General features: G+C 39.2%; 1 protein-coding gene across 3 annotated transcripts; it reads left to right on the plus strand.

Moving 5' to 3' along the window:
• Positions 1–27: 27 nt before the first annotated feature.
• CROT (carnitine O-octanoyltransferase) lies at positions 28–19119 on the plus strand. Of its 3 annotated transcripts, none has more exons than XM_088161259.1 (17): positions 28–106; positions 721–931; positions 6770–6894; positions 7810–7991; positions 8175–8299; positions 8874–8982; positions 10444–10537; positions 10629–10754; positions 11197–11298; positions 11931–12014; positions 12106–12213; positions 12455–12585; positions 13896–14019; positions 15867–15945; positions 16748–16841; positions 17017–17136; positions 18187–19119. In XM_088161259.1, exons 2-17 carry the CDS (start codon positions 817–819, stop codon positions 18305–18307), a joined length of 1839 nt encoding a protein of 612 aa, XP_088017385.1. In that variant the 5' UTR covers positions 28–106; positions 721–816; the 3' UTR covers positions 18308–19119. The 3 variants fall into 3 exon arrangements, with proteins under 3 accessions (XP_088017385.1, XP_088017387.1, XP_014731132.2); XM_088161261.1 differs by having other exon boundaries at positions 105–189; XM_014875646.2 differs by lacking the exon at positions 28–106 and having other exon boundaries at positions 691–931.
• Positions 19120–25364: the final 6245 nt, after the last annotated feature.

Below are 25364 nucleotides of genomic sequence, written 5' to 3' on the forward strand. Positions count from 1 at the left end.
TCCCCTCCCTCCCCTCCCTCCCCTGTCGCCCCCGCGGCCGCCCCGCCCCGCGCGGCTTCCGGACCCGCTGCGAAGTGGGGCAGGAGCGAAGGCGGCGGCTGAGGAGGTGGGCGGTGATCCGGGGCTGGTGTGGCCGGGGCGAGCGGTGGTCCCCGCCGATCTCATTCCTCGGGGGTGCGGGGAAGAGAGGTGGGCTCGGCTCGGCTGTCTCCTTACACCCAGGCCCCGTCCTCCTGGGGCTGTCCGAGGCTTTCCTCAGTCGGGCCCTGAGCCGCTGTAAACAGCGCTGTGGTGTCGCGGGCCTCGCGCCCGGCCCGGCCCGGCCCGGATCAGCCCGGCTCGGCTCGGCCCAGCTCGGTTCGGCCCGACCCAGGGCGCGCTGGGGCCAGGGCACGGCCGGGGCTCGGGCGGGGGCCTTGGAGAGGGTGTGGGGGACTCGGAGGGGCCGCCAGCCGGGCTGGGGGTGATTGCCCGTTCCCCGGAGACCCTCTAGTCTCGGGGGGGTGTCCCAGGACTGACTGCCTGCTCCTTGGGAGAGAAAGTGACAACCTTCGAGCTGCTTAATGGAGACGTGCTGGGGAAAGCGCCAGTAGCCGCCTGGTCATCGCTTCCCCCTGCTGTGTGTGTGCCTCTCATGGCTGCAAGCCAACAAGGAACCCTCGGTCCATGCTTTGTCGGGGAACGTTTCCTGATATCTGTCTTTTACCGTGTCAATGGCAGGAGGCCGGAGCGGGGGAAAGAACAGTGTTGGGGAGATTCGTCATCGAACGTGGGCTTCGTGAATAGTCTTGTTTGGTTGTGCTGCAGATTTGCAACATGGAAAAGCAAGTGCTTGGATCCTCAGAGGAGCGAACGTTTCAGTACCAAGATTCTCTGCCTTCCCTGCCAGTACCTCCTCTTGATGAATCTTTGAATAAATACCTTGATGCAGGTAATGTTGTAATGGTAGCATGTCGTGTGCTGTTGTAACCAGGCTAATCTGAAGATGTTTGCTAAGTGATTGTAGACGCAGCTTGTACTGTAATTGGGGCGTGGGATACAGACAAGCTTAGAGTGCCAAAGGTCTTTTTCAGGCTCAAAACTAGAAATTAAGTGCCCAGCACAACTTGAGTAAAAGTTTCCATTTAATCCCTAACTACCTTTCTTCAAGGGAATTTGGTATGTGGGAAGGTTAACTTTTTGGTTTGAGAGTGGATTTTTTTAAATTTTTTTTTCTTTCCTAAAAAAAAAAAAAAAAAGCTGCTCCAGTGAAAGATACTTCATTCTTCACTTACAAATTTTAGTTTGCATAATTGCTTTTTTATAACTGTGTTTGCCCAGGATGTTTTTAAAAAATCAGTTATTTAAAACTTTTCATACTTAATATTGGCGAGAAAGAGCACTTATTATCTATGCAGTAGTAGGAAAAAGCAGTGGTGAGCATTTTCACATAATTTAGCTTGGATACTTTCTGCCTTGACATATTGAATAATCTAAAGAACATCACAGAAACCTTTGAAAACAACATCAGTGCACGTGTATCTAGTTTTGTTTATAAAGAAGAAATGACTGGTTAGTTCTTTATTATATGTTGGGAATAGCAAAAATACATTATGGAGTATCTTGAGATTACTTTCCTGTATTTCCTCAATAATTTTCAGAACTCTGGACATGGAGTTTTTTCTGGAACATCTACTTTGTATCTTAGCATCTTACAGGTTTACACAAATGCTAACAAAGTAAAACTTGGAGTCCTCTCCTTAGCAGAAACATACTACACCAAATTTTCCCTTTCCCAAAATAGAATTCCTGAAGTTTACTTTGAGTTCCCATTTATTCTGAGTACTGGAAATGGCCTGCTTTAGTGTTCCTTACATCATTGTTTTTTGATGCAGAATGTTGAAGTGGTGGGTATTGAGCAAAAATGTTGTGTGTGTATGTGTGTCTAAAATAATGCCCTGTTTTTGCTGTAATGCAGATTAACTAAAGTTGTGTTGCAAGGGTAGCAATAACAACCTGCATAACAAAATTGCTGTTTAATTTTGTAAACCCATCTGTCTCTCCAGGTTAATAAATAACTCCCTCACGGAGTGAGAAAATCTGGCAGTGAATTTGTTTGCTCTTGTTTTCTGATTCTGATCTATTTTCATAAATACCTTATCACATGTCCGTTTCTTTTTCTGGCTGAAGTTAGTTGCTGCTTACTATTCCATGTACAAAATCATTTTGATATAATTTTGATCACTGTTGCTTTTTGGTCTCACTGGCAGTGGAGAAAAGTTAGCTCAGCATTTGCCACAGTCTTCCCTTGTACAAATATATTAAAGTCTATGTGTGCAGGACACAGTTCTAGATATAACTCTGAGAATTTAATTGCTTAAGCTTGTCAACAATTCAGAACCTCCAAATGATTCTTCTCAGAGGTTTTTAAATGGTCCTGGGAAACCTTTTATTGGTTGGAGGAGGACTCTGGGCACTTGACATTAGTTAGAGTGCCTGCTAGTAAAGCACTTGTCTGTTTAGAGCCAGCTTACTGGAAAAGCTGGACAAAGTATGTGTCAGAATATGCCTTATTTAAGGCTTTACAGTTGCTACCTCTTCTTTGAGTAACCTTGTTTTGAAAGTCAGCCTTGGGCAAAGAATGTGGCCACAGCCATGTTATTTAGCCTTCCAGCCCAGAGGCTGAGATTCAGAAATATAGATTCAACATGAAAGCTCAAACTTCCAGCTTCCCAGAGGGCTCCTTAACTGTGCAACTGATGTATCATGGGATACTTCTTGTTCATGGGCAGAGCTGACCTCCTAATCAGAAAGAAAGACAAGATCTGTGGGCTGGAGAAATGCAAAGTTTCACTGAACTCTGGTGAGAAAGGGACCGAGTTCTGTTCCTTAACAGTGCTGCTTCTACATCTGATTAAATAGTTTTTACATGGAAAGAGGCCCTGTAGTCACAGAATCAGGTAGGTTGGGAAAAATTCATCTGGACCAGATTTCTGGTCGAAGCTGGTCTGACTACAGCATGTTGCTCAGCCAGGTTTTGTTTACTTACAAGGGTGGAGAATCTGTTTCATTGTAACCTGTTCTGGGGTTTGATCACCATGATTGTGGGAGGCGGAAGAAAAACAACCAACAAACAAACGCTGCAATGACCAAAAACCCCTCAAAACTTCACATTTTCCATGTCAGAAATTTTCTGTATTCTACCTTTATTCTTTTATACTTTCTCTTATCCTAATTCTTTTTGTCTGTGAGAGGAATTATGCTTTATCTTCACCGGGACTTTCCATTCAGTTGAAGAGAGCAGCAAGGTCTTCCCTTTGCATTCTCTTCGTAAGCTCAACAAACACAGTTCTCAGCCTCATCTCATTGTGCATTCCAGTCCCCTTGCAATCTTAGTAACTCCTTTAGTGGTTTGACTAAATAATGAGAGTTCTTTTCCAGCCTAAGTGATTCTATGAATTGAGACCAGAACCAAATAATTTTGCTTCTTTTTCATTTGCTGTGTGAATATTGCTATGTAATGACTTTATAACCTGAATAACAGAGGGTAATCATCCTCTCTTTCAATAGTGTGTAATAATAAGGTCATTTTCTGGGAAACCTGAGTGTTGGACTACCCTCAGTCAGGGAAGGCTTTCAGCTTCAGGGTGAAAACTGTAATCTGCAAAAGAGTAAAGGTGAATGGCTCTGCTGCTATTACTTCTTTTTTCATTTGTGTTCACAAATTATGGTGTGCAATTCAAGCTGCATGTAGATGAGGTCTAGATGTGGTAGACACTGCCTGAATGCCCATAGCTGATCATCTGTGGTGGAGGTGTAAGGAGAATGCTGGTACCTTTCCAGTTGCAATGGTGTTGTAGTGGAATTTTTGGAGATCCCAATGCAATTTAAACACCAGCATTATATGATAATGCTTGAAAGTAGATACTCTGTCTTGCTGCCTGAGGTTGTCAGGATGTGTTTAAAACCACATTTGTAGGTAATATTTGGCCCTCACTCTCCATGTTTGTCCTGTGGAATAGAAAAACTATCACTAGGACTTGCATTATTGTTACAAGGAGATCAGGATGTATCTGAAAATGGATCCTTATCTTTCACCTTGGGACAGGTAGTGCAAAATACTGAAATGCCTTATATAATTAGGATTAAAATGGAATTATTTTGAAGAGGAGTGAGGATGACTTACCCTTGATAGAAAAGGATCAGCACTGAACAGATTGGACATGAAAAACGACATGGGTCCTGTTGGGATGTGCCCATGAGTGCTGAGGGAGATGGTCTTTGTCTTTGGGAGGCCACTTCTGATAATCTTTGAAAGTTCATGATTACTGGTGAAGGTTCCTGAGGAAAGGAAGAAAGCAGATGTTACTGTTGTCTTCAGGAAGGACAAGAAAGAAGATTTGAGTAACTACAAGCTGATCAATCTTGCTTTAATTCTTGGGAATCCCTGGGAAATAATAATGAAAACCATTTCTGAGCATATGAAGGACAAGAAGGTGATTGGGAATGAGCAGCATGGGTTTCTGAAGAGGAAATTTTGCTTGAGCAATATGGTAGCCTTTTATGATGAGGTGACTGTCTCGCTGGGTGAAGGAAGAAGAGTGAATATTGTTTATATAGACTCTAGCAAGGCTTCTGGCACATCAAAAGCTTTTTAAAAAAATCTTTACAGATTAACTAATAAAGTAGGGACTAGGTAGAAGACAGTCAGATGGGCTGGGAATTGTATCATCTGCTGAGTTCAAAAGTTTGTGATCAGCAACACATGGCAGCTGTAGGCCAGTTTCTGATGTGTACACCAGGGGTCCAGTAATTTTAATATGGTCATCAGTGGTGATGGGACATGCATGATGGGACAGAGTATACTCTGAGTTTGGGAGCTTCCAAAGCTGGAAGGACTAGCTGGTACACCAGACGGTTGTTATGCCATCAGAGGGAGCTTGGTAGGCTGGAGGAGCAGGCTAACAGGAGCCTTATGAAGCTCAGCAAACACAGGGAAATGCCAAGTCATTCACCCAGGAGCGAATAACTTGCCACAGCGGCACAAGATGGGGCCTAGTGCCTGGATGCAGAAGAGCCCCTGGGGTCTGGTAGGCATGAACCAGCATGTGGCCTTGCAGCAAGGCATGTCAGTAACCTTAAGGACTCCTTATAGAAGGAGCATTGCCAGCAGGTACAGAGAAGTGATCCTTTCCCTTGGTTAGTGCTGGGGAGGACACATCTGCAGTTCTGTGTCTGTTCCTGGGCTCCCTGTACAGGTGAGCTATGGACATACTGAAGTGAGCCCAGAGAGGGGCTGTGACAGCGATGAAGGTCTTGGGTTATCTGACATATGAGAAGAGACAGAGAAAGCTAGGTTTGTTCAGATCTTTGCAATATGTGTGATTACTCCTTGTTGTGGAGGAGTGAATAAGAGAGAGCCAGACATCACAGTAATATCCAGGGACAGAATAAGAGGTGATGGGTACAAACTGAAATACAAGAAATTCCTTTTAAACATAAGAAAACTCTTCTTATTGCAACAATGGTCAAGCAGTGAACAGGCTGCTACCAAGGTGGTTGCAGAGTCTTCATCCTCGGAGATACTTAAAACCCAGCACAGTCCTAAGCAACTTGCTGCAACTGACCCTACAGAGATGAAGTGTTGGACAAGATGATCTCTAGATTTTTAAGAAGAGAAAAACTGTTTTGGCAGACAAAAGAGAAACTGGTTGCAGACAAGTAGGCGGGATTGCAGCAAGACAGAGTTAGGATTTAAGACTTAGGTTAACTAAGTATTTGAGACCTTGCCCTGCTGAAACTCAGTTGTTGCTTGCAAAAGATGGATGAGAGATGATGCAGTTACTTGTTTAAATTTTTGTTTATCTTTCTTTGTTTCTTAACAGCTGTAAATCGATTACAGGGTTACCAGTAGGAAAAAATTAACTAATGGTAGTGTCCAGCAGCCTCAAAAATTATTTGGACCTCATTGTGTAGACTTTTTCACCAGAAACACACCTCACACACAACCCTCCATTCTGTTTCCCATGACTTCACATTCTAAGTATAAATATAACAGAAATTCATTATACACCAGGTGTGTATAGGAAAAAATGAGATGTTCCTGTATGGAAAATTATATCAGCAGTGCCTGTTGCTGACCCTAGATTTCATGGTAAAAAGTCTTTAAGAAGTGTTTAGATTAAAATAATGACTAGTATTGCAGATGTTTATGGAGGACTTTGGCCTATGATGCACATGATCTGAGAGAAATCCAAAAGGATTTGAAAACAGAAAAACTGTCTACCAGTAACTGCATTTGCTATCAATCAAAGGTGGATATAACACAGGGACAGTGAATGAGAATTGATGGGAGAATTGCTTGTAGACCATGAATGGACTTGAAAATATAGGCAAGTAGCTTGTAGTTGGTGCAGTAGGGTGTCAAATATGTATGTTCAATGTGTTAATTTATGAACAAAGTTCCTGTAAATTTAATTACTGGGAAGAACTCCATAGTACTTATAGATGTAATTATATTTGATTTAGTTATCTAATAGGTATTTCAGGTTTTCAGCAATTACTTTAGTCTGCTATCATCTGTATTTATTAAAAAGTATGTATTTGTATTTTATTAGAACATACTGATTTATTAATAGATTTTTGAGAGGTTTTTAAAAGGTGTTTTCCCTTTAAATACTTGTTTTAGAAAAATTAATTCTCATTCACTCCTTTGCCGGTGGATATCTGAATCTTGGAATAAATCTTAGTATGCAGTTGTCTTTAAAATAAAAACATTTTCCTTTTACAGTGAAGCCATTTTTAAATGAAGAAGAATATCAAAGAACTGAGGATATAGTTAAAAAATTTGAAAATGGCATTGGAAAAGAGTTGCATCAGAAATTACTGGAAAGAGCTAAAATGAGAAGGAATTGGGTGCGTATTTAGATGTATAAGAAATCATAATTCAGTGTAAGAAATCTTAATTCAACTTGTGGAAAGTTGGTTATTCAGGATGTAAATCAAAGAATCATTTCACTTTTAAAAACTAAATCTTCCTTACATCAGCCATTTGACCTGGATATGAACTCATTCACTTACATATGTGTAATTTGTTTTTTTCAAAGCTGAGTGGCTAAGAGAGCTCACTAACTGAAATGTAAAGTTATTTACTAGCTTTTGAATGCTTTATCTGTCAGTCTCTCCTTCTATGACATCTGTCCCTTCCTTCTCCACCCTGCAAAAAAGCCAAAAAACAAACAAAAAAATCCAACAAAACCAGCCCTGGAATCCAGAGTTTGGTTTCTTTCTTTTTCTTACCAGAAGGAAGTTATGTGGTAGCATTTTAAAGTTGTCTCTCAACAGAGAAAGGGATACAAGGAAGGTCATTATCGAGTGGCATTCATGAAGGCTGTCTAAATCCTAACAAGACACACTCCAGAGTGGGGATTTTCAGATGGTGGCAGAAAATGTACATTATGAATTGCCTCTCACAGATCCCTTCTCAACACAAGTCTATTCTTCTATTCCTTCTATTCTTCATGGAGTAGTCTTGATATTCACAGCAGCCACAACTGACATCTGCAAGAGTTTAAGATGATGAATATCAGGGAAGAAATACCATAATTTACAGTTTAATATTCTTAAGCTGCATTGAATTTTGTTTGAAGCTTGAAAACAGAAGAGCTAAATGTTCAGCAGTTTGTTTTGAACCACTGTCCTGCCATGTGTTATATAAGACCTACTATTCAGAGTATTAAAATTAAAAAGTACAAAGCAGGCAGTTGAAGAGTTACATAGTTATTAGAGAATTAATGAATAAGTTCTGATGTTCACCATTTCTCATTTCAGCTGGAGGACTGGTGGCTGAATGTGGCTTATCTTGATCTTCGCATCTCAACACAAATACACTGTAATATGGGAGGCCCTGGTCCCTATATTGAACACTGCTGGCCACCGAAAGAGGGCACTCAGATAGACAGAGCATGTGTAAATATATGGCACACCTTGAAATACTGGGAACTATTGCGAGTGTAAGGCTTCAAGAAAAAATAATTGATCCTCAGTATTGATCATCTGTGTATCCCTTAATTGCATATGTGTCTTCATGTCCATTGGCATGCATTCTTTGCTGTAATAGAAAGGTTTGTCTTACCTTGATTTAATTCCATCGTTGTAATTTCTCTTGCTTAATGTTGTTGTGTTTGTTACTGCAGAGAGAAGATTGCCATAGAGAGATCTGGGAATACTGTTCTGGACATGAACCAATTTCGAATGGTCTTCTGCACTTGCAAAATTCCTGGACTTACCAGAGATTCTCTTGGCAGTTATTTTAAAACTGGTAAACAAATGAAAATTGGGGGTTAATACAAGCAAAGGATTTTTATTAGTATGCTGAAGGAGCAGTCAGTTTAACTGTAAAATTCTTGCTTTCTTGAATGCTAAATCAGCTACTAGTTGTAGAATTTATATAATGAAACAAAGAAGGTATCTCATCTACAAATGCCCTTTTTGGTCCAATATTTAGTCCTTATCAAATAAGGGTAAAAGAAGGCTCTGCTTCAAATTGACCAACCTGATGCCTATAATAAGCATGCCAGCATTAAGAATTGAAGATGAAAGACAAATTCTATGTGTTATAAGGGTGTGTGGATTCAGCAAGGAACACTCATTTCAGTGGAGGGAATTCCTGCCTACAAGAGACACAAATAAATGAAATTTGCTACTGGATAATAACAATGACCTGAAGTAGTTTAGAACAGTAAGTTATGAGTGACTTCTGTTGGCTTTTAAAATGTCTTCAAGTTTGCAGAATTGAACAAAAAAAAGAGCCTGTAGGACTTGCTGAGTTTTTTCTGTATCTCTCAGTTTATTCCCAAGGTTGAATTTTCATTTATTCCTGTTTTTCATTTCAGAGGCTGAAGGTGAATGTCCATCTCACTTGATAGTCCTGTGTCGAGGTCGAGTATTTGCATTTGATGCTATACATGAAGGCAGCATGCTGACTCCTCCAGAGATTTTCAGGTTTTCAAAATGCTTATTTTAAATGAGCTATCTTATATTTAAGCTACATACAAAAGAAGCTTTTTTTTTCCATTCCCTTGACCCCAAAGAATTAGGTGTGAGAAAGACTACAGCTTGTCCTTCAGCTGAAAGGTTCAGATTTGAGTAAATCCTTGTTCAGTGGATGGCAACTTCTTTCGATGTATTATTGTAATACATCTGTAAAGCATCATACAAAAAGGCTGAAAGAAGATACTTCAGTAGGAAATACCATTTTTTTCTGGTTTCTTTATGTGGAATTAGTAGTATTACAACTGTCATCATTCCTTCCAGATACAATCTGCATTGCTACTTAATCATTACAAAGATGAAGCACTCTCATGTGTTGAACTCTCCTGTTACATATAGATATAGTTTCAGCATAAGTCTCTTGTGATTGATTTGGGATCTATATTCATCTCTTTACTAAAGAAAGGTTGTTAATTTTGCCAGGGAGTAAGTTAATGCAATTGTCAAAGTGCTGCTCATAGTGCACAACAGGAGGCTTGTAATTAAACTGGCAAGAAGTGGATGGCCAAATTCCTCAGGCAAGACAAACCTAATTAGAGAAGCTAAAAACTACTTTTTAAAAATAGTCTGGTACTTTATACATAATATTTTAACATCTACATTTCGAATTTTTGTAGTTGTATCTGTTAAGTCAGGCCAGTAACAAAAAAATGAACACTTGGAATACAGGCAAAACCTCCAACATCTATTGTCTATAGGAAGGGCAGGTTGGGTTTGGTTTGGTGGGGCTTTTTTTGTTTGGCTTTATTTTTGTAACCTCATCATGGGTACATTTTCGATACTATGTAACTAATAACCAGCGGTTGAATTTAATAGGCAAGAGTGCTAGAACAAAGAACAAACCAGATTAAGTGCCTGTAATTTATGGAGTTTCTTTAACATCGAGAACAGCGTGTGAAAAATTGAATTTGCAAACTAAAACCTACCTCTCTGTTAATTGTTTTTCTAAAGAAGGTAGGAAGAGAATTGCTTTTCTATAGTTCAGACTCTACATTCAGGTTGTACTGTAGCAAGTGTTCTGCTATAAGGTTTATCTCGAGGGGAAGGTTTGCCCTGTATGTGATTAGTTGCTGTAAAGCTGCAGTATAGCAGATGTCTGCCGCTCTGAAAAGTCTCAACCTGCACTGTTGGAGTCTTAAATCTAGTTTTAAATTCAGTGTGTAATAACGCTTTAGCACTGTAATTGTTTATGTGTGTTTGTACTGGACTCGTAGGTGCTAAGTGACTGAAAACTGAGCAGGTCTTCAATTGTCCTTAGAATGTAGGGGAGGTGATTCGTGTTTCCTGAAAATTCACACTGGCTTGTGAATGTTAAACTAAAATTCTAGCTTTGCAAAAAAAGAGAGAGATGCAAGGTGACTTTTACCTTCTCTCCATCTGTTATTAACTTCAGTTTTTTAAATCTTCTTAAAGGCAACTTACGTATATACAGAAGAGATGCTATAGTGAACCAGATGGACCAGGACTGGCAGCCCTAACAAGCAATGAAAGGACCAAATGGGCAGAGGTAGGAATACTTCAGCAGCTGGTTCCTGGGAAAAGCATTGTGATCACTGGAAAAACATTATTTCACTTAGCTTTCTTTTTATGTCTTCTAGTTACGGGAATATTTGATTCGTCTTGATCCGAAGAACTTAGCTCTTCTGGAAAAAATTCAGAGAAGTTTGTTTGTGGTTGGCCTTGATGATTCTAGTCCCCATGCAACTCCTGAGGACTACACCGAGGTAGCTAAGAATTTCTGGTAATTCATATCTGATCATCTTTAAATAAAAATTTCTCCTGCATATATACAGAAGTAGCAGCTCTTGCTCTTTCAGAACACTAAAAATGAAGCAGATAAATATGCAAAAAAATGTGCTGCTTTGATCCATAGGAAAACTTAAATGGTTTTAACAGTTAGGATGTTGGAAGTGGGAATGGCTGAAATCTAGCTTCATAACTTTTTAGCCCTGTATCCTTCAGGGTCTTGAAAGGCATAGTCATTAACTTTTTATCACACTTCTAATTAATAGCTTGGCCCTATAATCATGTTTCATCTTGAACTGGATGAAAATGCCGTCTGTCAGGGAGGTCTTGTTATCTTAATGTAGACTAAGTTTAGCTTACAAAGATTGGCAGTGTTCCTGGTGCTTTTTAAGACTTCACAATGTGTTTCTCCTGCTTTAGCTTACAAGGCTGGGCCTAACAGGTGATCCAACTGTACGCTGGGGAGATAAATCCTACAATTGCATATTCTTTTCCAATGGAACCTGTAGTGCATTCTGTGATGTAAGTTAAATTTTTTTCCATCTTCTGAATATTTATTTACTGAATTTCCCCCTTCAGAGTATTATTTTAAGTGGTTAATGTGTTACTCTTTAGTATAGCCTTGTTTACCTGGCACCTAGTCTGGTAAGTTTCCAAAAGCAGTCTGCTTTCTCGTGTTCTTTGCTCTCTTGTGGTGTTTGCTATTATACCATACTTGAATTAACAATGGGATCTGAAGTCATAATCTTATTTCTGAAAGTATTTAATGAGGATTTTTAAAGGAAAAAAATACAATGCACAAGAAGGCTTAAAATTAACTCTTTGTTTGATGTATCCATTTGAACAGCTGTGGTTTTTAAACTTATATTATTTTAAACTCATTCTTGCATGACCAGAAGGGCTTATATTTTTCCTTAAATCTACCTTTTTCATGGCAGTAGTACATTGTGCCTACTTGTACAGATGCAGAGCAGTTAAAATGATGGGTGGACTTAAAATATTTCTGCATTTTTTGCAGAAATATGAAACAAGTCCAACACTGCGCAGTAAAGCTGTTGGTCTGTGGGAAAAAGAGCAGGATAGGGAAAAAAGCAGAAGTTTGATTGTCTTGTTTTATGCAAAGTAATATAATATCTTCTCTTATCTGATTCTAGCATTCTCCTTTTGATGCCATGGCTTTAATTACCATGTTGTCTTATGCTGAAAAGAAGATTATTGAAAATGAGGGAAAATGGAAGGTATCTATCCTTTATAAACTTACAAGCTTATCAGTTAATGTGCCTTTTCTTATGGATAACATTTTCTGGTTTTCTGTCTTCATCTTCCCAGGGATCAGATAATGTGAGGGATATTCCATGGCCAGAGGAACTTGTATTCACAGTGGATCCAAAAATTATAAATGAAATTGGATGTACTAAAGAATTGTATTACAAGCAGGTGAAATCTACTCCTGGTTCTCTCAATTGTTACTGATACTATTTTTTTTCATTCTATTTACGTGGTTTTAGTTGGTGTTTTTCATGCTGTAGAACAGGAATGAATATATTACTGATTAATTGATGAGTTTAACATGGCTAAACTTGTTACGTTGTGGTTTATGTTGAGTGTGTTTCATTTGCAGTGGACCAAGTTGTGATATTTCTTGACTTCTGTTGTTTTTCCTCCTTTGGTATGACAGGTATCTGACTTGCAGCTGGTGTCTTATGCCTTCACATCCTTTGGCAAAGCATTGATTAGAAAGAAGAAACTTCATCCCGATACATTTGTGCAGCTTGCCCTTCAGCTTGCTTATTACAAATGCCATGGACGGTAAGAAAACACCAGATTAGGAATAAGAAACTGGTTTCTTCAAAAGAGGTGTGCAGTGGCTTTGCAAAGTTAGTATGTAATTTGCCATGGGGATGTAAGAATGAAGAACTAAGGGGTTTTTACAGTAACAGTTGCATAGAGCCATACTTGCTTCAGAATTGTGTTCTTGTGCCCATAGAGATAATGCATATACATATTATGGAATGGATGGTAGAACACAGTCTGTGAAAACTTGAACTTGTGCCAAACAAAGGAAACACGTAGGTGAATACGAAATGGACAGTGGGTCAGGATTCTCTAATGCCAAATAGTTGCTCAAATGTAGAAGAGAATTTAGTCTGTAGTTTGTCACAGCCGCCAGTAAAATGTTTCATTCTAAGCCTGTAAAAGGCCTCACGAACTTCAGTGTCTCACTTGCTTTAACAATATTGGATGTGAAGGTTTTGGCATAATAACAGAGATGGAGATAGTGACTCTTCAAGTGCCTGCCTCTGCATTTTTAGATGTGGCATTTAATTCTGTATTATTGATTAAAAGGTGTAATTGTTATTGTTATTGGTGTTCCCAAATTTCTGTTATCTAACTAGCACTCATTATGGCTTTTGCAAGTCATTACTGACCAGCAGAGTGTTGCTTGCTTCAGAAAGAGCAGAGTTTCATCATAGGAGTGTGATGTTTAGTCACTGGTGAGATGTAGCTCATCATAATAAAGGTTGTTAGATCTTGGTTTTCTGAACGTCAGGACATTAATTATCTGACTAAAATAGCCTTGGTCTGTTGTAAACATGCAAGTATGTTTCATGGAGGTTGCATATTAACTGGTAGACTGTCACAGAGCTGGAGCTGCTCCATGTAAAAGCTGGATGGCTGTTAGTATGCAGCAGAAAAGGTTTTGGCCTTTTCCTCTAAATGCTTTGGAACACATTGCTTATTTCAAATATGTCTCTTAATTTATGAGGGTTTGGATGGTGTAGGTGGAAGTATACGGTGAAACTGAAGTTTGTGTAATTTCAGCTGTTTTTGCTAGAGGCTGGTAGATCTGTAGTCTGCAGAAAATACCCACGGCAATGCAGTCTTTTCAAGGTATGATTGTAGTACTGGCACTTTTTTTCAGTCATCTGTCCCATAAAATCATTTAGAGTTGCTTTGTGGCTCTTTTTCAGAGCCACAACTTAAAGAAAATTAATAGGTTTCTGCTACTTGTAACTGAGCTAAATTTGCAAGATCTTTTACAGGACTTCTTTAGTCCTTGAGGTAGCAAATAATCTTGTAAAGTTAATGAGACATTCTTCCCTAATCTTTGTTCTTAGTCCAGGCTGCTGTTACGAAACTGCCATGACCAGGCGTTTCTATCATGGCCGCACAGAGACCATAAGACCATGTACTATGGAAGCAGTGGAATGGTGCAAGTCCATGCTGGATCCTTCTGAAAGTGTAAGTACTGAATTCCTACTTTAATTACTACGTATTTAGAAGGCCTGTCATCTGAACCATTTCAAACTCGTTTTTCTGTTGTCACATTGATGGGAGTTGGTGCCTTTCCGGGGAGACAAATTTCAAATGTTGGGTCGCTTGAACTCTGATTCTTCTGACTGAGATGTGCTGTGATGTGCAGGCTTGCTTGGTTTTCTGTGCTATTTACCTGTTGGATTCAAGAATGTAAGTGTCTCAAATTACATTCACACTGACTTATTTTACGCCTCAAAAAGTTACTGAGTTGGAGCCGAAGTATTCTGCTGTGCAGTTGTTCTGTTGTTTTAATTTTCAAGTGAAATCAGGAAATGTTCATCTAATATTTGCATCTGAGAGCAAGATTGAAATATGCTTGTGTCCTAGTGGTAACAGGGGTGTATTCCAGAGTTTGTCTCTGAGTAGCTGAACCGGAGACCTTTTCTTTTCCCAGCGACTACCCTCTGGTGCTTGGCTGGCAAAGCAGGTCATGCCTTGCTTGCCAAGCAAGAGCTCTACTAAAGCTCTTTCTGTTGTCCTCACTGTATGTTTCTCAGAGCCTGAGAAATTAAGCATGGAGAGGGTTTTTGAGACAAAGGGCAGCACATCTTTAGAAAAATCAGTGGTTCTATATTATTAATGCATCTGTAAAACATAGAGGAAGACAGCTGTCACAAAGCATGTGTGATTAATAATTCTGGCCTTTAAGAGCACATTTTCCTGGTCTTCACTGGTTTCTTTTGGTATGTACTGCAGTTTTAAAACTCAGTTTTCTGGCCATATTCCAAATCTGCTTCCCTATTCCAAATATGGATTCCTGTTATTTTTCTGCTACTCAGTTACCTTCTAACCAATTGTCAGGCTTCTGTGGTTACTACTACTACTAGTGTGTAAGTTTCAACACTTACTGTGGTGTTTTTTCTCTTTGTAATGTTAAATAGCATCTCCAAATATCTCCTATTGTTGTTTTGTTTGTTGGTTTGTTTTTTAATACTAACTCCTGGAGGTTGAAAAAATCTGTTCAATAGTATTGAAATTAACATGCTTAAAAGCCTGCCTTTGTGTAATTTTTTTATACCTCAAAGTCAGATGCTTTGAAATAATCCTTTTGTCTTAAATTTTCTTTTGCCCCTTGTCAGCTTGGTAACTTGATTTTTATCCAAATCGACTGGCTGCTGTCCTTGTTGCACATTCTCTGATGCAGCCTCTTGTGTGATGAATAAAAGGATACATGGTGCTTCTTAAGTAGTCAAAGAGCTGTCAAGATCTTGAATATCTAGGACTATTTCTCAAGGCCTCCTTTACAAAAAACATGTTACTTATATTCTTTCTGACTTTAATATGTAAGTTTTAATATAAACTTGAAAAAACCTTAATGTTGGGCAGAATTGGCAATCAGCAGAGAACATTTGGGAATGCACCTAGTAGGAGCTAGTGTCTTTCTGAATGAATAAATGGTATTGTAGAAGGTTTTTGGGTTTGATCACTCTAGTTCACACTGGTTCCTTTCCATGTTTCAGATTGTTTGGGAAAGAGCATGAGGTTTAGAATATTGTTCAGTTCAAAAGTGATCTGAGTAAGAGAACAGAGATACAGGAAGCAAACAAGCACATTTTCCTGAAAAGGGAATTTGGGTTTAGGAGAAAGGGTTTGAGAGACGTTCTTATGTACCTTTCATGTTCCTTCATTTTCTTCTACCTAAAATTGCTAGAAACTGTGAGAGGGAAAAACCTGCTGATCTGTGATTGCTGATGTATTACTCATTTGGATTGATTTTTCTATTTCTCTCTTTTTTCTTTTCTACTTAATCCTGTCTCTTCCCTACTTTACAGAATTATCAACGGCTACAACTGATGCATAAGGCATTTGCAAAGCACAATAAAATGAGGAAAGAATGTGAAAATGGAAAAGGTACTCTGGGATCAAAATTTTTGGGTCTTCTTCATGTGGGTGAAAAGGGAATATCATTGTATTCTAGTGCATTTTCTCTGTCTCCTTATTTTCAACCTGAATAAAAACTACCCCTTAACATTTTATACTTTAATTTTGGGGAGAAGAGCTAAGACCTAGTCCTTTCATCCATCCTTGCACCCCAAAAATTGGTCAAATTGGAATATTTGTTCAGTTTTTCTGCCCAGCTGAACATTAATTGGGAGTACCTTCCAGTCCAGTATGTGCTTGGCTGGAAAGTGAAAAAGGTGATCTTTAGGGCACAGGAGAGATTTGGGTGAGATTCGAACCCAGCTGTGTTAGTGCTGTACACTATTCTGTGAATAAGAAAGAATAGCTGGGAAATGAACCTGATGAACTTCATACTCTCTCCAGCCTTCCTGTCGTGTTATCACAATTCAGAGCAGTTGTGGCCCTGAAAGCCTTTTTGCTCTGTTGACATATTTGCCCATAGGCCTCTTCCACTGTGAGGAACTCTTCCTCCTTGACTGAAGTGGGAGTGTTCTTGGGTTTTATTTTCCAGAGGAACTGTGTTGGGTTTCTATTACTTAAGTAATTTGCTTTTGAGCTCAGTGCTGCAAGTTGAAAGTGTTGAAGACCTCTTAGATCAAATATATGGGAAGTGTTTTTGGATGCTGCAATATGATGCTGTTTTTTATCTGTCCTTCAACTGCTGTTTGAGCTCCCAGCTGTCCAGACCAGAAGAAGCAGAAAAACTGGCAATGCTGCTGTTAATGATGCAGTATATGTATTTATTTGACAGGCTTTGATCGTCATCTTCTGGGTCTCCTGCTCATAGCACAGGAGCAAGGACTGCCAGTGCCAGAACTGTATGGGGATAAGGCCTTCACAGCCAGGTAATTCATATTCTTATCCCATGGGAAGTTGTATCCCTTGATTCCAAAGCCTTTGTTACACTGGCCTTATGTGTGCTGATGTTTTGATCTCTTGAACCAAATCATTGTTTTGTCAAACTCACTTTATTTTTAGTTATTTTCAAAAGTGCTGCTTTTGTTTTGTGTTCTTTCCCAGTGGAGGAGGTGGGAATTTTGTCCTTTCAACTAGTCTGACTGGCTACACTAGGTTTAGTGGATCTGCACTCCCTATGGTACAACATGGCTATGGCTTTTTTTATTCAATTAGAGATGACAGGTAAGGCTATAATTTCATTTTGTATATGGCTCTGCATATGTCAGAGAGGAAAAGGCAGCTAACAGCTAGAATGAGGAGAGGAAAATACCCAAGAAATATGGCTGAATGTGTCAGAGATTGAGAAGTGAGGTACATGAGAATAGAGGCATTGGCATTCTGGGAAAGCACGTGTAGGAGGAAGGAGGAGTGGTGAAGGGCAAGTGAGCACCAGGATACTGGCAATAAGCAGAAATACAGAGTAGGGAAGGTGAAAGAAGGGGAGCAACAAAAGGACTTTAAAATACATTGAAATAGGCTGTCATTTTACAGATCATTTTGTAACATGTAAAGGTGTTTTTTGGCTGAGCTAGAGCAGATGAGGGGATGGGTGAGCACACTGCCCATCATTCTTGGCAGTGACACACATCTTGACTCAAACCAGACCTTTTTGACAAGGGGAGGCTAAAACATTTGGCTTCACTTCTCCAAAAATCATACGATTTGAAAAGATCCAGCTTTGGCTTAACTGGTCTTATGGACAAAAATTACTGCTTTTCTATGAAATCCAGAACTACTTTGGTTAGAATATGTAGAGATAAATTGTTAGTTCAGGTGTAATTCAAATGACTTTTTCCTAAGGCTAGGCAGGGATCCATTCAAATCAGTTTGAGATACAAGCCATTAATACTTTGATCTATGGCTCTTTAAATAAATAGAACTAGATCAAGGTAGACCTTTTATTAGATAAATAAGAAAGAAGTACCTAAAATCTTAAATTTATTGCAGAAAAAGAAGAAATATAATTCACAGCATTTTTAAATGTAAACAGAAAAGTTGTGTCACTGTATGTAGTAACAGATATTTAAATCAAAGTATCTGATTTTAAGATCTGTCAACATTATTGCTTACTAAGAATCTGAGTCCTCTTTTAATGTTGAGCCAGTATGTTTATGTGACAATTTTAACTTCAGAATTTACGTCAGTAATTCCACATTTCAGGACAATTCATGTAACTTCATCCTAGACTTTGACAATTAAGCTCAGTGACTTCACTGTTTTCTGTATTGCTAGGATCGTTGCTACCTGTTCTTCTTGGAAATCCTGTCCAGAGACTGATGCAGAAGTGCTGTGCAGAACTCTGTTCCAGTGTTTTCATGACGTGCTGCAGTTAACAGTTACAGCTCAGCTGTAAGCTTGATAATGATGTAAGAGGCTTTGCAGGCTCACAAATTGTATGTAGTACTTAAAAATTGAAATGCTACTCAAGAGTACTGTTATATTCAAAACATTTAATGATCTATGTGATATCTATCTATTTTTATGAGATTTACTGTGGTAACACTACCCGTTTAAAAATAATGTAGCCATTTGCAACAGCAATGCAAGCAGTAGTACCTTATCTGTGTAGTACAATGCAATATTAAATATGCCACAACAATGCAAATATACTTAGAGATGGGATGTTAGAGTGGAAAATCGGTAGGAGACCTCTATTTATGACCTTAGTAATCACGTGTGGAATAGTTTGTAGTCTACCAATAGTGTTTATGACAGTGGAGCACTTAATTGTGTACTTAAAAGTAACCTCACTATCCTCTTTTGTGATGATGCTTCCTATTCAGTGGTTAAGGAAACAGAACGCCTCCATCAGGTTATGTGGTATTTTATGAGTTACCTTTCATTTTTTGCTATCAGGATTATACCAAATAAATGTTGTATCCGTGGATGGGGATGTTCCCACTACATTTGTAGTATGAGAGCACTACAGTTCGAAGTATTTTGAAAAAGAATCACTCAATAATAAAGACAGAAAGCAGCATGAGTTTCGGATTTCTCAGTTTTCATTCACTAGTGAACTGTGAATATCTGCTGCTTAATACTAATAATGCACAGTAAAAGTAAGCACTGAATACAGTTTGATACAGTTCTCAGGATTTTAATACTTGATTCCTCTGAGCAACTTTGTATTTTCCTGTTATAGAAATAAAATTTTCTAAAAATCAACCTTGTCTTAATTAATTTATGGATGGATGGTTTAACATAGTGGAACAACATTATGAGAGAAAGATTATCTCCGTGACAGGCGAATTTAAAACAGATTCTGAAGTACCCCTTGTTTTTTCTCTGGCTTTTTAGAGTTTCAGAGATCAAATACTATTATTTATTTTACAGAAACAACTAAATTTTCAGCTAACATGGAATCAATCTCTTTGCCCTCTGGAAGTTCTATAGCATACTTTTTGTCCACAGTAGCAAGAACATTTCCCCTTTTGATTTCCTCTCTCAATGCCTGACACTTCTCTACAGTCCAGGGTGTGTTACATTGTGCATTGTTGCTTCAAAAAATGGTCTCCTCATTTCAACCTTTGTTTTCTTTGCCTTTACAGAGCTACCTGTAAATCTTGTCTTAATTACAGCTGACAACCATTCAGTGTTTAATAGTTTGAGATCTTCCAAAACTCATAGAGAGAAAGAATCCAACCCTATTCTGTAATGCTTATAATAACCCACCCTCTTTCTCAGAGGTAAATTACTTTCTCAGATCTTATATGGGCAGTGAAGCCTGTGTGTTTATTATGCTGTGATTTCTGTGAGATAGATTAGAATTTTTGATCAAGCTATGAGTGATTATTTTTATTCTTTATAAGTTCTGTCTGATAGTTACAACCTTTCACCCCTCAACTGGGTTAGTAAACTCCTTGTAGTTGTGATAAGGACAGTTTGCTTTGAACATTCATTCCAAACAATTCCAGTCTGAAGTCTGAGGAAGAGTGTAATTTTTACATTTATTTGCATTTTTTTTCCATACACCTACTCTTGCCTTTCTGAGGATTTCTGGGAACATAGAAATCCTGACAGAAATACAGGAAAAGGACAACTTTTTCAGAAAGTGAATCATTGAGAAAATTACATTCAATCACCAGCATAACCAGAATTTCCTGTTCACTTGACACAGTCTGAGAAACTGAAGCCAGAAGAGTATCCAGGGAGAACAAATGTAAATTCTGTGAGTTGTTAGAGCTGCTTATGTGCTGTGGATGTGTGAATTCATAAATGTGGTATTCATTTCCTTGTTGTGTAAACCATTTAATCTCCAGTGCCTCTGCCCTCAAAGCCTCCCTGGTTTTGTGCCCTTCTCCATGAGCACAGATGCTCTGTGCTGCAGAGCAGATCTCTCAAATACCTGAAGCTCTCCACCCAGTCCTTTGCTTTCAGTTTGGCAACTCAGCGAGGCTTTTTCAGGACTGCTTTGGACTCTTTAATTTGAGCAACTATGAATTTTGTGCTGGTGGAAGAGGATTGGGTTCTTAAAGCAAATGTACTTCAGTTATTTATTAGTTATGGGTTTTAAGGAAACCATTTATGGAATTGTACCAAAACCACATGTATTGAAACATCCTTGTTAGTCTTTATCTAAAAGACTGAACCTGCTGTTTAGCTGCACTTCAGCAGCTGGTACTGCCCAGTCTCATGCATTCCATGTCTCACTATGAACACTGACCAGAGTAGATGCCTTTTTCAGTCCAGAGCTGCTGCTGATTCTCTTGGTCTACTACCTTGCACTCTGACCCACAGCAGTCTTGTCTGCATTTTAGATGGTGGAGAGGTGGTGAGCTGTCATGATGCATGTGTGACCCTTACTGTCTATCTGACAATTCCTGACAGTCTGGACAATTGGAAAACCAAAAGGTGAATTAAAAACTAATACAGCAGCTGTTCCAATCTGTGGCACCTCTGCTCTGTTGTCTGTGATAGAACAATGACAGAGGTGATGCTTCTATAGCTTTGCAGATGAAAAACTTTATCCTGATGAGTAGTTCAGGTTCCTGTTTGTACATCTGAGATGGGGGACAGGAGACAGTGCTCACTGTATTTTCACTTGCCAGAGAAATCAGGTCAAACAGACTTTTCCAGGGTCACAACCTGGCCCTTCTTTACTGCTGCAAGCAGATTTTAATTGATTAATTACAGAAATTGTCCCAAACAAATTGGCCTGGCTCGTTTGACAAGTCACGTACTTTCTGGCTCACTTTTAGCAATGTGGAAAACTGCTCCAAGTTCAGTCTCACTCATTAAATAATTGCAACTTAATCCACCAAAGAGTTCCATATAATCAAATAACATGCTGGATAACTTTGTATTTTGGTTTTAAGCACTAAGAAGGCATGTACTTAGTATGCACACTTAAGGCCCACTCAGGACCTCAGTTTATTGGTGTTTATGTTCATTTTTAAAAGGACATTTCAATACATTTTTAAGAAGCAATCTTTAACTAGTATGATGCTTGCAAACTTTGTCCAGATATAAGCTCATGTTTTTTTTCTGATTCAAAGTAACAACAACAAAGCAGCTGCTCTGCAGCGTGCCCAGCAAGGGGAATGTGGCACTAATAAACCACAGTAATTAGTTGCTGTGGTAGTGCTTGGAGCTATGGATGTATTGGATGTAAAAATGCAAATACTTGCTATGGCTGCTGAAGCAGTCTGTGTCTGGGAGCAGATATTCATCGGCAGAAAAACAATTTTATGGATATTTTTAGACGTAATCCAATGCATAACTGCAGTAGAAGTGTGTCTACATCCTGTCGAGAGCATAGTCACAACATTTGTGTATATGCTGCTATTAAATATATCCAATTAGACTGAATTACAGCATTGGAGACAGCACACGTTTTAGCAATGAGAGTTTCTTTTCTGTTGGTTTTGTGTAAGCTGTCACAAGGACAATGCCATGAGGCTGTCATGGCATTATGTGGCAGTGCTGTGGGATACACTGAACAAGCCCACATCACCTGCAAAGGCTTTTGGAACTGCAGGGTCACCATACGTCCTACATTGTCAAAAGTAACCAGTGATTTGGAGCTTGCCCATAAAGAAATTATCTTTCACAGGGTATATTCTCAGCATTTTTTGAAAATCAGGAGTTTTTCCAAACTCCTAAAGGAGGCATTCCAAACCCAGTGCCATTTAAAACACCTAAAGGAAAACCACAGTTCGTTCCTGAAAGTGTAGAGACACATTTTCCTGGCTCTTGGAAGTTTGGTACCTAATCCCTATTCATTTTGTATCTTTGAAAATCTTCCTGTTTTGCATAGAAGAAAAATAGTAGAAGTTCTCAAAAATTATTAATTTAGTTAGGTACCCAATCGTGATTGAAAACTAGAAGTTCATGCCTTAATTTTCTTAATGCTCCCAAATATTAAGAAAAATCTACTTTTAGCTAATTAATATCAGCAGCAAGTCTTATAATAGCAGCAGTTGGTTTAGCCTTGATCAAGAATGTAGCAAATCAAAACTCAATATGTAAAGCAACTCGGAAATAAATTTTGTAAAGTATATTCATTAAGCACTAAAGTCACCACTATAGTTTCAAAGTACTTATTTTGTGGGAGAAGAAAATTTTAAATTATCTACTGGATATGTGAATATATCACTAGATACATCTAGAAAACCAGTCAGTCTGCAGGACTGAAGCTCAGCTCTTTCTCACTTTCTGTCACCCATGTCAGACTGGTGCACTGTGGAATCCCACTGCCTGACAGAAACTCCCCACAGTGTCTGTACCACTCTGAATTGCTGCTCATAGATTGTACCAGGAGCTACTTGATTCATTAGATAAGTGTATGACAAACTTTACTGCTCATAAAGAAGGCATGCAATCCAATTACTCTCTTTTAACTCTGTCGTTTTTGCACTGCCTTTCAATGAGAGTAGTTTATTTTTACCTCTGGTGTATGAAGATGACATTTCTCGATAGGCAATATTCCAGGAAGAACCTCACTTTTAAAATAGTAGATTTCTACCTAGAGCTAAAAATAGATGCTTGAGACTTGTTTCCCTTCAAGTCTGCTTGATATACTGAGAGTAAAACACTTTGCTGAATTGCTGTGGAAAGACATGTTTTAAATATTGCCAGAAACTGATGATCTGCAAAAAATTTTTTTGATTAATATAGTCTGCCAAAACCAGATATTCAGGTCATCACTTAACAGTCGTGTAACTCTTCTTACAAATGCTCTCCAAGGCAGTTGGCATGAGATGATAATAAGCTGTAAGCAACGTGGATATGAAATAACTTTGACACATTTCAGTGCATTAGAATGCACTCAACAAGGTTACTAATTTGGCAAAACTTTGGGAATAATTAGAGACAGTGTTATGAATTTTTTTCTTGGTTACCCTATCATGTAAAGGATAATATGTTTCTTTTTTAACACATATTCTTTTAAAAATAAAACTTTCTAACTTCTTATTTTCATGTGTGACAGAACACCTCTAGGCTTGTGAATCATCAGGTCTTACTGTAAATGTAGAAAACAGCTTGGAAGGAAACATGACTCAACCTCCAACTCAGTGAGAAGAAGGAAAAGCCTGGAAGCTCTAAATACGGGAGCTAACCTCCAAAAACGTTACTCTACCCATGCAGTTAGTAAATCCTTTTTTCCACATCACTGCTTCTACATAAGAAGTAGAATAAATGCTTAGACATAAGCAACACGACAGACTAAGTACCATAGAATCACAGAATAATTAAGGTTGGGAAAGTCCTCTAAGGTCATTGAATCCAACCATGTAATCAACACTGCCATTTTCACCACTAAACCATGACTCAGTCTCACATCTACATTTGTTTTGAACACTTTCAGGGTTGGTTACTCAACCACTTCCCTTAGAAGCCTGTTTCAATGCTCAACAACCCTCTCAGTGAAGAAATGTTTCCTAATATCCGGTCTGGTGGCCTTCTAGGATGGGGGGGCTACATCAGTGGACTAGGGAAGGGTTACAGATGTCATTTATTTGGACTTCTGTAAAGCCTTTGAGACACCCCCCAGAACATTTCTTCTCTCTAAACTGGAAAGACATGCATTTGATGAGAGGACTGTTAAGTGGATAAGAAATTGGTTGGACAGACACATTCAAGAGGGCAGTAATCAAGGGCTCAGAGTCCTGTTGGAAATCAGAGACCAGTGGTGCCCCTCAGGGGTCTGTATTTGGACCAGTGTTATTTAATATCTTCATTATTGACATAGTGTGATCGAGTGCATCCTCAGCAAGTTTGCAGTGGTGCTCCAGGCTGAGTGGTGCAGCTGACACACCTGAAGGACAAGATGCCATCCAGAGGGACCTGGACAAGCTCGAGAAGTGGCCCATGGGAATCTCATGAAGGACCTGGGGGTGCTGGTGGATGAGAGGCTGGACATGACCCAGCTGTGCACTCACAGCCCAGAGAGCCAAACGTGTCCTGGGCTGCACCAAAAGCAGCGTGGCCAGCAGGGCAGGGAGGTTTTGCCCCTCTGCTCTGCTCTGGTGAGAGAGATCCCACCTGGAACACAGCACCCAGCTCTGGGGTCCCAGCACAGGAAGGACATGGACCTGTTGGACAGAGTCCAGAGCAGGGCCACCAAGATGGTCAGAGGGCTGGGGAACCTCTCCTGTGAGAAGGTTTAGATTAGATATTACGAAAAGATTGTGTGAGGTTGGTGAGGCACTGGAACAGATTGCCCAGAGAAGCTGTGGATGCCCCATCCCTGGAGGTATTTAAGGCCAGGTTGAATGGGGCTCTGAGCAATCTGGTGAAATGAAAGGTGTCCCTGCCAATGGCAGAGGTGTTGGAAATGGATGATCTTTAAGGTCCCTTCCAATACAAATCATTCTATAATTTTATGATTCTCATTTTATACTTCTCCTGAAGCAACTTGAGGTAATTTCCTCTTGTCCTCTCACTTGTTACCTGGGAGGAAAGGATGATTCCTACCTCACTAAAAATCCTTTCAGGATTTTCCTTTGAAATACGTTCACAGGCTCCTGCTTCTCTTCCTGCCTGAGAGGGAAGGAATGAAAATCAGAGCCAAAATTTGCAGGGTATGGTCAGCTACACTGTGACATTTTCACCCATCCTTGTTACTGATGGTTTCTATACAGTGATTTGTCATCCTAAGCCTACAGAAATGCAAGGTGAGAGAAAGAGAGGAAAAGAGAGGGGCTCTGAAAGGGAACAGACTGGGGGAAAAAAAAGGACAAAAAAGGAAAAGAAAACAAAATGATGGGAAAGACTTGGGAACCCAAATGCAGGTTTGGGACAGGCATGAGGGACCCAGTACTTTTAAAATGCTTACTATGCTCTGAATGCTACAAACTTTGAGAACACAAATGAGTAACTCATTATTTCAATTTTCAGCTCCATATTTGCTATATCACCATTTTGTCCAAATAATATAATAAAGTAGTCTTTGACTTGTTTGAGGAGTA

The sequence above is a fragment of the Sturnus vulgaris genome, chromosome 1, assembly GCF_052056855.1.
Source record: "Sturnus vulgaris isolate bStuVul1 chromosome 1, bStuVul1.hap1, whole genome shotgun sequence".
NCBI lineage: Eukaryota > Metazoa > Chordata > Aves > Passeriformes > Sturnidae > Sturnus > Sturnus vulgaris.